Here is a 13,262-nt window from a genome sequence, read left to right as displayed (position 1 = left end):
AGAAAGAAAAAGTGATATTGATCCAAGAAATAAATAGTTTATTTTTTATTTAACAATTTCCTAAAACATTAGTGTAACTGACACAATTTTAAGTTAATTCTTTTTTTTCCTAAGAAATAAATGCTTAAAGCTCATGACTTATAGAATTGTTGTTGAAGTTTAATTAGGGTTTCGACCTTTTTTATTATGTATACAGTATAAGATAATTACATTCAAGAAGTTTTTAAATCTCAGAGGCTGACACATAACTTTTTATTCTGCCTTTCAATAACAGCAATAAGTGTTAATACTTTGATAAAAAATAAAAAAAAATTATTTTTAATGGATTTTTTTGATAGTAAATACTATAAAATTAATAAAATTGTTTTAAAAATATGTGGACTTTGGCCTTTTCAATCGTATATAATACAATATTTGATAAGAATATTTATTGCTTGTTGCTATATTAGTATACTTATTCCACAGGTATATAATTTGTTGCGGTTAAAAATTTTAATTCTAATTGACATGGAAAATAATAAAATGTCTTATGCAAATACTAACAAATGTTTGCTGGACAAAATTAGTTATTTTATCTAAAAAAAAAAGTTTGTAAAGAAAATAAAAAAATATATATATATTAGCCTGAAATTCAAAATTTTGTTCTCTGGTACAAAAATATTCAAAATTACTGCTAATCAGTTCATTCTGTTAATGAATCCATACAGTAATAGACATTAAAATGTATCGAAACAATAAAAAATATAGGACGCATGATTATGTTCTAAAAATCATTAGTTAGAATTTTCATTTTATGAAATTTCATTTGTCATAATTATTTTTGAACCGAATTTTGATTTGTTCGAATTAGTATTTTGCAGAATTTTCATCAAAACGATTTTCTATATTACAGAATTTTTACATAACCGAAAATTTACTTCACAGAATTTTTAATTTGTTCGAATTTTTATTTGATATAATTTCCATATAACCGATTTTTCATACTAGTGAATTTTTACTTAATTGGAAAATCATTTAACAGAATTTCTAATTGGTAGAATTTTCATTTGTCCGAAATTACAAATGTCCAAACAAACAATCGACAGAAAAATTTTGGCGCAATTTTTAAAATCAATCAATCACAATTTTATGGATAATTTTTGATTGGTTGATTTTAAAAATCGCGCCAAAATCGATTGTTTGTTCGGCCATTTGGAATTTCGGACAAATGAAAATTCTATGCAATGAAATTCTATCCAATAAAATTTTTTTAAAATCACAGAAAATTAAAAGGCATTAAAATATGCTGCAATGCTTATTATTTTAATCCAATTTTGCTTATTTTAATACCAAAATGGATTAAAATAAGCAAAATTGGATTAAAATAATAAGCGTTGCAGTTTATTTTAATATCTATTATGTTAAATGAAAATTCGAGTAAATAAAAATTCGAGTAAATAAAAATTCGAACAAATAAAAATTCTGTGCAATGAATTTTCGGTTTATATAAAAATTCTGTAATATAGAAAATTGTTTTGATGAAAATTCTGCAAAATACTGATTTAAAAACAAATAAAAATTCGACTCAAAAATAATTCTAATCTAATCTAATCTAAAACAAACTTATACCGAAGTCCTTTAGTACGAGTGTTGGTACTTAAGTCGTAAGACCCATTGCACCTAACCCCGGAAAGTGTGGGATTTCTCATTATTAAATATTTAAATTTGTTAAAATCAAAGAGAGTAAATCAGAAGGGAATCACCACAGTTATGTGTTCAATATTAAAGGTTATAAATAAATAAAATTACACTTATTTAAATTTGGTTTATTAGGCATAATAAATATGCGTGACACTATAAGCGTGGTTCCAGATGCAACTGAACATAACTATACAAAGCCGGTACAATTTCTTTCTCACTCGCTGTGTGAGAGAAAAGTCGCTGTCGCTTCTTCTTGCTCTACGCGAGAGAGAAACGTCTAGAACTCTAGCTAATCATACTACGATCACCACAAAAGTTCGAACCCAGTCTCCCTCTCTAGAGTCCTGTCTTATTCCAAAAGTCCAGTAACTCTTCTACCAAGAGGTAGCGAATCCTATCTGGATCTACAAAGGCATGGCCCCAACATTGATTTATCATTGTAGCGTAAGCTGGACAGTGACATAAAATATGAGTCGAAGATTCTTCTTCTGCGTCACACAATCTGTACCTAGGTGAGACGTTTCTAACTATTTTGTGCTGATGGTAGTTCAGGAGGCCATGTCTTATAAGCAGCGTGATCACTGCTCTAACTCTGATCTCGTTGAATTTTAGAAGGGACTCGGCAAAGCTCCTGTTGAGTTTTAATCCCAACAGAGCCTTGGCCTGTCTACCTATACAGTACTCTCCGTCCACTCTCTCTCTCATAACATCCCCTAGACCATCTTTCAATGGCCCCTTTCACCGAGCCTGGCATAATGTCTACCGCCGGTTCCGGGCCTATCATAGTCATTTCAGACCCTCTACGGGCTAAGATATCCGCTTTCTCATTTCCTCTGATTCCCAAGTGTCCTGGTACCCAGATTAATGAGAGCTTATTTTTCAAACCTAGCTCGTCCAATACCTTTCGACATTCCCAAACTAATTTTAACTCTGTAGTTCTATCCTGTCCCATACTGATTTCTAGAATCTTCAGTGTAGAGGCGGGGAATTTTGTGTGTTTTCCCCTGTGCTTGAAGTCTGGTCATTGTGAGAGCAGCCTTTTTAACCGTTAAAATGTGTAGAGGTTCTTCCGCCATTAAGAAACCTAACGCAGAAGTTGGCGTGGTTCTCATTGCACGAGTAATCCCTCTACACTGCAAAAAGAAGTATCTTATTTTAAGATGTTTTGGTCGCCTTTTTGAGATGTTTTTTATAACTTGCTTCTAAGTTATCTAAAACAACTTAAAATGCATCAGTTTCTTAAGATATAAGATGGATAGGAAGATACTTTTGGTAACTTGCTTCCAATGTATCTTATAATAAGATACTTCTTTTTGCAGTGTAAACACCATTGCTTGCAGTTGTTCAAGTTTCAATTTCACCGTTTTCAACTGGCTTCTAATCCACTAAACAACTGATGCATGCAGAAATCTTGGCAAGAGGACCATACGATAGAGCCACTGGATCATATCCGGTTTTAGACCCCATAAGATGATCCAATAGCCCTTCTGCAAAACCAAAATGTAGTGCAAAACCTACTATATTGATACTCTTAAGTGCTTTCTCCAGATCAGCTTCTTATTCAGAATCACTCCTAGATATTTGACCGAATCGAAAAAAGGCACTTCTTTCCAATAAAATACAGGTTTTCTCACAGTGGGAACCTTGCATTTCCTAGTATAGATAACTATATCCGTCTTGTCTGGATTAACAGAGACACCAGTTCAAAAAAACACTCCAAACTATTGTTGTTATGTTAATGTTAATTAATTTAATAAACAAATTTAAATCAATATTGGCACATTTATAAGACTAATTACAAATTTATATAATAACACAGTTCTACAAATTTCAGACCCAGAAACCGGAATAGTCATTTCCGATGTATTTTGTCACGCTGAATCCAAAAATGACAACGAAATTGTTCCATCACGTCAGCGTTTTGAGATATTCTAACCTGAAAGCGTGAAAAATGCCTTTTTTTGGCAATATTAGACACTCTATAAAATCTTCAAAAAATTTTTTTAATCATTGGTCAAAACTTTAATTAAAAGTACTATATTTCCTCTGTCAAAATTTTCTAGGCCGGATACGATCCGATTTTCTTTCTCTATAAAATACAGCCATTTGAATTTTACGTTGTATGAACTAAAATCCCTTTAAAAACGAAAAATAAATTGCAAAGTACTTATAGCACTGAAACTTGTTACTCGGGGGTTTTGGGGGTCGCTGATTACGAATACGATGTGAGATTTCGAAAATCTGACATTGGATTCGTATCAGCGACCCCAAAAACCCCCAAGTAATAAGTTTCAGGCAAATCTTGTGAATTTTCTAAAAAAAGAGTCCGCCATGTTTAATTTTGAAAATCTGACATCGGCTTCGTAATCAGCAATTTACTTTTCGTTTTAAAGAGATTTTAATTCATGCAACGTAAAATTCAAATGGCTGTATCTTAGAGAAAAAAAAATCGGATCGGGCATAGAAAAATTTGAAAGAGGAAATATAGTACTTTTAATTAAAATTTAGACAAATGATTAAAAAAATTTTTTTGTCGATTTTATAGAGTGTCTAATATTGCCAAAAACGGCATTTTTCACGCTTTCAGATTAGAATATCTCAAAACGCTGACGTGATGGAACAATTTCGTTGTCACTTTTTGGATTCAGTGTGACAAAATACATCGGAAATGACTATTCCGGGTTCTGGGTCTGACACAATCCAAAATTTTGTAGACCTGTGTAATTAAATTTGTATAGAAAACAAATCGACTTTACCTTATTTATTATCGATTTGACAACGAGTTTATGTCAATTTATGCCTCATAGCCTCCTTTGGTTGAGCGCGTCAAGGCGCAGCTCCCAAGGTAGAAGGCAAAGTAATGGGTTCAAATCCTTGTGACATCTCCCACCAGGGTAGCGATTATGTATTTTGATTTAACTTTGACGTCAAAGTCATTTTCATTTTGACTTCGTAGTCAAATGTCATTTTACATAGTTTTACGTAAAATGATTGTTTTGATTTGTCAATTTGTAATAACCACAATTTTAAAGTATAATTACTTTTTTCCCTTTATTAAAAATTTAAGAATAAAAACTTTATTTAGGAATTAAATGATGAAAAAGTGAAGTAAGTAATTTTAAAAAGATCAAGACAGCATTACAAGGATTTTTAAAAAAAACTTTTATAACTTTAACAAACTAAGTAAAAGTAAGAGGTTAAAAAAACTTTAATTTATGAAATATAATTAAAACATTAATATTATTTTATTTATTTATTCATTCACATATGTTAAGAGGAAAAATTGAAAGAATTATTTAAATATTACTATTTATATATAATTAATTACAGTTTAAATAAAATTATCGTTAAACTTTATTTACACAAATATAAATAACAGTCTCGTTACTGAATTTATGTTTAGGAATTAATTCCAATTACATTATGCCAAAAAATTGAGTATTTTTAATAATAATTTGTGTTGAGCATTTTCTATTGTAAATTACATCAATAAATTATGTACAAAATGTCAATTTGTTCAAAACAGTAGGAAACTAATTTAAGTTAAAATTATTTTAGGAAAAAAATATTTCATCGGTCAAATGTAAGTAATTTTTTATGTTTTGAATTATCTTTTAAACGACATAATTTCTTCTTTAGTTTTTGATATTTTAGTTTATTTTATTATGACTACACTTATAAAAATGAAAGTAAGGCATTATTCAAAACAATTATAACATATTCCTGGTTTCAACATTAAAAAATACTTACCGTTGACAGATGAAATATTTTTTTATTAAGTAATTTTAACCTAATTATTAATCTTTTAAAAATTCCTTAATTATACCGCTTTTTTAACTGTTTAAAATTACTTACTTTACTTTTTTATAATTTAATTCCTAAATAAATTGTGGATATAATTACAATTTGACAAATCAAAACAATCATTTTTCGTAAAACTACGAAAAATGACATTTGACTACGAAGTCAGAATGAAAATGACTTTGACGTCAAAGTTAAATCAAAATACATAATCGTTACACAGTAATTATCGCAGAATAATTTCGAAAATGAAATAAATAGATTTTTTTATTGATTCACGTTATTTAAACTATATAAAAACAAAATATAATCGTTTCCTATTTTTTAAGCAATAATTTTTGGCTATTTTCAAAATAAATACGTCTGTATTACCTACTTTATCTACCTATGTATACCTATCTAGAAACTGAAACTTCTAATTCATTTAGTGATAGATTTGTTACTGATTGAATTAGTAACTTTTGACTAATTCACAGTAAACGAATCCGCCCTATTTGAATTAGTCAAAAATGACTGTGAATTAGTCAAAAATGACTAATTCAGCTTTGAGGAATTTTTAGTTTGGGTTTAGTTTAGTTTAATGTTTTAATTTTACAGTCTTTATGATGGGATAGTGTCAGTGTCATTGCTAGGAAAGTCATTTTAGTTTTGTAGGTGTCGGATAAATTCGATATTAACATTCTCTAAAATTGTTCTAAAGTAAAAAAAAAATATTTCTATATTCAATAAGTTTTAATGTAAGAATAATATTATTAGATGATTTGCTACGTTAAGCTTTGGGGAGAAAGTTTAGATGGAATTATGGTACGCACATTACCTCTCTTGACTACAGTTCTTTATTCAATAAAATTGCTGACTGGCATTATAAGTTCTGAAAAGGTAATTTAAAAACAAATAATAATAAATATTAAATAGTGTTAAAAATAGTAAAATAGTTGAAAAATTAAAATTATTAGATAATAATTAAATCAAAGTCATAAATCATTTAAATCAATCAAAATCTTTTCGATTAATTTGAAAGTGTATAGAAAATGTCTACATGGGATATAATAATAAATTTTAATTTAGTTAATTAGTTTAAAGGGGTTACGCCACCCTGAACGCATGAAAATCGGATAGTTTTTTATGAATTTTTTTGACAAAACTGTTAGAGGTAGGACTTATTTACATTTATTGATGCTTTAATACATATATTAAGCTTTATAAATATTTTAAAAAAATGGTTTTTAATTAAAAATGGCGGAGATATAAGTATTGGCGTGGATCAATTTTTCCGGAGCACTCCTTGATGGTGTACCTGATTGACAGTTCAATTTTTGTCTGAAACAAGTAAAACAATATTTTTCTTAAAAAGTGACAAATTTTGAACAGAGTGACGAAGCCAATTAAAAAAAAAAAAAATTTTTACGAAAATGGAAGCACTTCAAAAATTGACTTTTTTTTGGGCTAAAAGTACCGTATAAAAAATTGGATAAAAAATTTTCAAATTATTCAATCGAAAAAATCCCACGTCACTCTGTGGAAAATCTATTTAGGAAGATGTATATTAATTTGCAAGTCAATCGGTTGAATTGTTTTTGAGTTATCGTGTACACCGTCTCGAAAAATGTGGTTTCGAGAAAAACGCAAAAGAAGAAAAAAATATACTTTAGTGTATTATAACTTGAAAATTTTTTAACTTACTATTTAATCAGCAATTCCTGGGCCATAATACTCTTCTCCTAGAATGAAAAGAATGTCCTCTGATCTGAAAATGGAAAGTCGTTAAGGAGGCGCTAGACGGCTTCTAGCAGCTCTCGACGCGTCCCTACACAGAAAATTGTAAGGTATTAAAATAAGCTGCAACGCTTATTATTTTAATCCAATTTTTCTTATTTTATTACCAAAATGGATTAAAATAAGCAAAATTAGATTAAAATAATAAGCGTTGCAGCTTATTTTAATGCCTTTTAATTTTCTGTGTACCCGCTGACTTCTAAAGATCATAACTTTTGTAATTAGTGAGACATTGTCTTCGGAGACATCTCAAAATATTCGTTAGAATATAAATTTTGAAATTAAGCAAAAAAAATCAATTTTTTTGAAAATTTCAGGTTGGCGTAACCCCTTAAAGAATTTCTTATCGCATATAGCTGTACTAAAATTTAACGGGAATTTTTAAAATTTTAACATTCTCTATTCACGATAGATTTTGATTAATTAAAACTGGATAAATTTTATTCAGTTTAGAAATAATGCTACATATATGCATATTTAAAAATAGGTAAAAAATTTACTGAATACAGTGAAAAGTCATTGGGATTTTATGTCATCTGAGCCAGAATTTGATCAATTTCTTAAGCAGGCTCAAAGAGGAAGAGATAGTACAATTTTTTATGCAAGTATGTATGCAATAGAATTTGTAAATATTAGTATATTTTAAAAAGTAATATTTCTTTTACTAATAAAGATTTATTTTTAATAAGGAGCAGTAATTGACATAATTTAAAACTATTTTTCTAATTCACTAAAATTATATTTTTAGATTTATTATTTGTTTAATTGACTAATAAAAATTAAAATGCTAGGTTATTTAGGTTTCACTACAGTTGGCTATCTATTCATGCCATTGGTACCATGTTTAATTGATCAAATTGCACCTCTCAATGAAACTCGAGAAAGAATTTTTATTTATGAACTTGATTATGGAGTTGAAGACAATACGAAATACTTTTATTGGATACAAATTCATATATTTATTAGTGCATTTGCAAAGGAATTTCCTCTACTTGGCTTTGATACATTATTTCTTATACTCACACAACATGCAACTGGAATTTTTTCCGCATTAGGGTAAATTTCTTTACTATTATAATTTTTAAGTTTAACATCAAAGAAAATTAAAAGGCATTAAAATAAGCTGCAACGCTTATTATTTTAATCCAATTTTGCTTATTTCAATCCATTTTGGTATTAAAATAAGCAAAATTGGATTAAAATAATAAGTGTTGCAGCTTATTTTAATACCTTATAATTTTCTTTGATATTTATTGATACCTTAATAATTATTTGTTATGACAGTTATAAACTAAGGAATATTAACGAAAACGTACCTAAGGAAATTAATTTAGTTGAAAAGGAAGACATTATTTGTAAAGAAATTTCAAAATGTGTAGAAAGACACTGGATTGGTTTAGAGTTAGTATAATCTGTTAATATGTAATTTGATATGACTTAATTATGTGTATTTATTTCACAAAGAAGTATTTTTTCTAAAAAGATTTTTTTTTTTATTTATTCACATTGACATATTTTATTATTAATTGAACTAACATTTAGGCAAAAACATTCAAAATTAACAGAGTAGTTTGAAGTAAATGTTCGAAATTATGAATGTGCGACGAATTCGTTGCACATTCGTTGCATATTTGTAGTTTGTGGAAATAATGTAACGATTATATGGTTTTTTTATACCAGGTTTGTCGCTTCAATTGAATCATTATTTGCAATCTCTTATTTACTGCAAATACTAATTACTGTTGTCATTATAAGTCTCATAGGAATATTGGTAAACAAAATTTTATTATTATTTCTCTATCAAGTATATTATAATGACGGAATAATAAATTATTTTTTAATATGGATATTTTACAGGTATTAATTAATTTAGATAAACCACATGAAGCTATAAGATTTGTAGTGTTTGTTGTAGCACACATGGTCAGTTTGTTTATTTTGAGTAAATCGTCTCAGCGATTAACGGATAATACTGGCTTACTATTTGATAATATGTAAATAAGAATAACTATATTAATTTTACACGGAAAAAATTTTGGTGCATCAGATGCGCAATCTACGGTAGAACTGTTGTACTATGGGTTGCGGGCAACTGTTATCCTGATTTGGCGCGTCAGAAGCGCTGTAAGGGACATCAGACACACTGTACGGGACATAGGTTGCACCAAACCGGGATAACTGATGTCCGTTTTTAAAGTACAAAAATTTTTTAACTAACCAGTACAACCGGTGCACCAAAATTTTTTCCGTGTAGGTATATATATTATTTAATCTCAATGGTTTTAATTATTTATGATTTTGTAGATATTTCTCTGAATGGTATGAAATGCCATTAAAATGTAGAAAAATGTTACTTCAAATAATGATGAGAACTAAAGATCCTTGCAAACTTACAGCTGCTCAAGTTTATGTTATAGATATAGAAAGCTTTTCAGGGGTATACTTTTATTTTTTGCTATATCAATGATATATAAAGAAACTGATAACAATTATAGAGATAATATTCTTCTTCTTCTTCATTCTTTTCTGTCCTCCTATTCTTTTGTGTTTATCTGAATTCTTTAATATTATTACCAAACTTTTACTGAAAATGACCTTTAGATTTACTATGTTTGCCAAATAGTTTTTTAAAAATAAATTTCTGAAATATTTATCACTTTGTATATAGAAAATTAAAAGGCATTAAAATAAGCCTTATTATTTTAATCCAATTTTACTTATTTTAATACCAAAATAGATTAAAATAAGCAAAATTGGATTAAAATAATAAGCGTGTTGCAGCTTATTTTAATGCCTTTTAATTTTCTATGTATTTTATAAAAAAAAATCACTAAATGTAATTTTTTTAATAGATGATTCGAGCTTCAATGTCTTATTTCACAATGTTGTCATCAATGAGATAAACACATAAATATAATTTTTGATAATGTAAGTAAAATTTAGTAAGATAAATGTAATGTATAAACGATTTTAAAAAATTAAGAACTTATTTTACTACGTGTAAAACTTTTTTTTAGTGAAGTGTATAGCAAATATTCACATATATATTATCAAATAGTACCTAAATTTTTTGAAATTGTATTAAAAGTTTCAATATAAATTACGATATTTAAATTATGACGAGTTTTTAAAATTTATTTTAGAATTTTGAGAATTTATTGATTTTTATCATTATTATTACTATTTTCTAATTGATGCAATTTATTATTTAACGATAAAGATGACGATGAAGCTTCGTTACATTATTACACGTTACATTTTAATTATTTCAGAAAAAATATAATTTACTGTGTTCTCTACGAATACCAGGATGAGAATGATGATTGGATGGCCAACGAGTCATTATAATAATATTTTTAGCCCTTCACTGCAAAAATTTAGACCTTCTGTAGAGATATTTTTCACCCTCCTGCTGTATTAGACAATCCTTTATTGCATATGTATAATTGTATTGTACTCTTATTGTTTTATTACTTTATTTATAACAGATTTTAGCCCTCTCATGCTACCCGTAGATATATTTATTAACAAAAATATACCGAAATTTTGAATCATTTTATTAATTTTCTCGGCTACTCAAAGTAAATCAATATAGGGAGGAGGGGGATTTGTGAAAGAGTTCTGCAAGAATTGTTATAAAAAAAATAATTTAAATCAACACAATAAATTCATCAAAATTACAAAAAATAGATTTTAATTTAATCCCTCATAACAAAAGGATATCCATATCAATGGTCGATATCCTAGAATGGTCCCCAGGATATCTTGGGATATCCATAGGATATCCCTAGGATATCCAAACCACCGGTCTGTGGGACATCAACAGGACATCCATAGGATATCCACAGGATATCCCTGAGACATCCACAAAATATCTATTGGATATTATATCGCAGGATATCCGTGGGATATCCTTAGGATGTCCGTGGGATATTCTTAGGATATTCACGGGATATTTAATATCTCAACATATATTTTTAAAGGTTAAAATTGTTAAGCTAATATAATGAATAATAATATAATAAAAACAAAAATCTTATGAGCTTCTAATTTATTTTAAATGAAGATTTAAAACGCATTTTTCAAAGTTTTTAAATAAACTCATGCACTTAATGTATAATTAATATTAATAGTTATTCGTTATTTGCGGGGAAGAATTTATATTGTTTAAAGCCAATTTATTTTCTGACAATATTAAGCATATGAATAAAGTAATGAATCACGAATGAGAAAAAAATTAGTTAATAATTTTTCAAATTATACAACTTTCTCGAAAAACAAGTTGCATTTTATTTTATTTATATATAAAATTTAATTCACAGAATATTCTCACTCGTAGTCTCATAATGACTTTAAAAACAGTATCCTGAGAATATCTTCTTGACATCGAGAAGATATACTGAGAATATCCTGAAAATATCTGTGGGATATCCTAACGATATCTATGGGATATCCTGATGATATCTGTGGGATATCCTGACGATATCTATGGGATATCTGGAGGACATTTATGAAAGTCTATAGAGATATCCTCAGATATCCATGGGATATCCAAAGAATATCCAAACCTCCGATTTTTTGGATATCCTTAAGAGATCCTTTTGATATCCATAGGACATCCCTAGGATATCTGCGGGATATTATCAATATATCCCAAGATATCTTGTGTTATTAGGGATTAAACACAATTTTCAAAATTAATGATTAAAAATACAAAATAAAAAAAACCAATGATATTAATAATGATACAAATAATACATTTTATAAGAGAAAATCTTTGTTATTTGGTTGCCACCCTCACAACAAAAGGATATTCAGGATATCCTTGGGACGTCCTGGGGATATCGATTTGTTTTCGGCGGTTTGGATATCCCTGGGATATCTTAGAGATGTCCATGGATATCCAGAGGATATCTTAGGGATATCCGAATCGCCAAAAGCAAATGGATATCCCCAGGACGTCCCAGGGATATCCTGAATATCCTTGTGTTGTGAGGGCATGTACCGGTCTTTCTTTTGTCTTCTGCTACCAAACATAATTTTCGTATATTGATCCAGGAACGTATTGTAAGGGTATTTTTGGAAATATATTTATTCTTGGATACTTCAGGGATATAATGTAAAGGTTTTTTTATGACTCTTTTCATTCCTTGATAATAATAAATTATTGTTAATTTGTTAACAATGTTTAGAATCATAAATATAATCATATATATAATAATAATAATAATGTTTAACATAATAAATTATTATTTAATCCAGATATGATAGAAAAAATGATAGAAAAAATTATAGTAAAATGATAGAAAAAAATTATATAGGTAAAATAATAAGAAAAATAATAAAGAAATAAATATAAACTATTTAAATGTACTGTAATTAGATATGTTGAATTTTTTTATTGAAAGTAAATATTTGATAATTTATAAATTAATCGGTTTCTTCTCAATAAAAAAAATTTAACATATCTAATTACAGCACATTTAAATAGTTTATATATATTTATTTCTGTATTATTGAAAACATCCTTTTATTATCATTTTTCATTTTCTTATCATTTTACTTATCATTTTTTTCTATCATTTTCCTATAATATTTTTTCTATCATTTTTCTATTGTCGCGAAAAAATAATAAAAAAAAATATGATAAAAAATAAATGACAGGCCTATTAGGAATTTTCAATTATAAATTTTCGTAAGGGCAACTTGTTAAAAGTTTTAATTCATTTCCGGATAAACTTAATAGTTTATATATGAAAAATTATTAAAACTTTTAAATGATAATATTGCCGTATATAAAGTTTCAGAAGAATAAATTTACTTATAGTATATTCGTATACTTATGGGAAAAGTAACAAAAACTGTTATTAGAATAAAGTTACTTGTCATGAAGTCCACAATAGACATTGATTATTATAAAACTTTCTATAGAATAAATTACTATCTCCTGTGTTTAATTGGATATTGGCCGTATCAAAATAAATTTATGCGACGAACAATTTCAT

The 13,262-nt window shown here is 27.7% G+C and overlaps 1 protein-coding gene across 1 annotated transcript; it reads left to right on the top strand.

Moving 5' to 3' along the window:
- Positions 1-47: 47 nt before the first annotated feature.
- LOC127286494 (uncharacterized) lies at positions 48-11,927 on the top strand. Its single transcript, XM_051312934.1, has 10 exons — positions 48-465; positions 6,238-6,360; positions 7,745-7,862; positions 8,049-8,313; positions 8,542-8,658; positions 8,938-9,028; positions 9,115-9,251; positions 9,562-9,694; positions 10,110-10,185; positions 10,530-11,927. The coding sequence occupies exons 1-9, from the start codon at positions 322-324 to the stop codon at positions 10,158-10,160; spliced, it is 1,179 nt and encodes a 392-aa protein (XP_051168891.1). The 5' UTR covers positions 48-321; the 3' UTR covers positions 10,161-10,185; positions 10,530-11,927.
- Positions 11,928-13,262: the final 1,335 nt, after the last annotated feature.

The sequence above is a fragment of the Leptopilina boulardi genome, unplaced genomic scaffold (genome assembly GCF_019393585.1).
Source record: "Leptopilina boulardi isolate dan_hultmark-lab unplaced genomic scaffold, ZJU_Lbou_2.1 LbouV2_362, whole genome shotgun sequence".
NCBI classification, from domain to species: Eukaryota; Metazoa; Arthropoda; class Insecta; order Hymenoptera; family Figitidae; genus Leptopilina; species Leptopilina boulardi.
This window is presented reverse-complemented; position numbering and strand designations above follow the sequence as displayed.

Excerpts from the sequence above, each read along its gene's own strand:
- LOC127286494 (XM_051312934.1), top strand. The coding sequence starts at position 322 with ATGGATTTTTTTGATAGTAAATACTATAAAATTAATAAAATTGTTTTA. Across the intron at positions 6,361-7,744 it reads GCATTATAAGTTCTGAAAAG|GTAAAAAATTTACTGAATAC; the intron begins GTAATTTAAAAA and ends ATTTAAAAATAG. Across the intron at positions 9,695-10,109 it reads ATATAGAAAGCTTTTCAGGG|ATGATTCGAGCTTCAATGTC; the intron begins GTATACTTTTAT and ends TTTTTTTAATAG.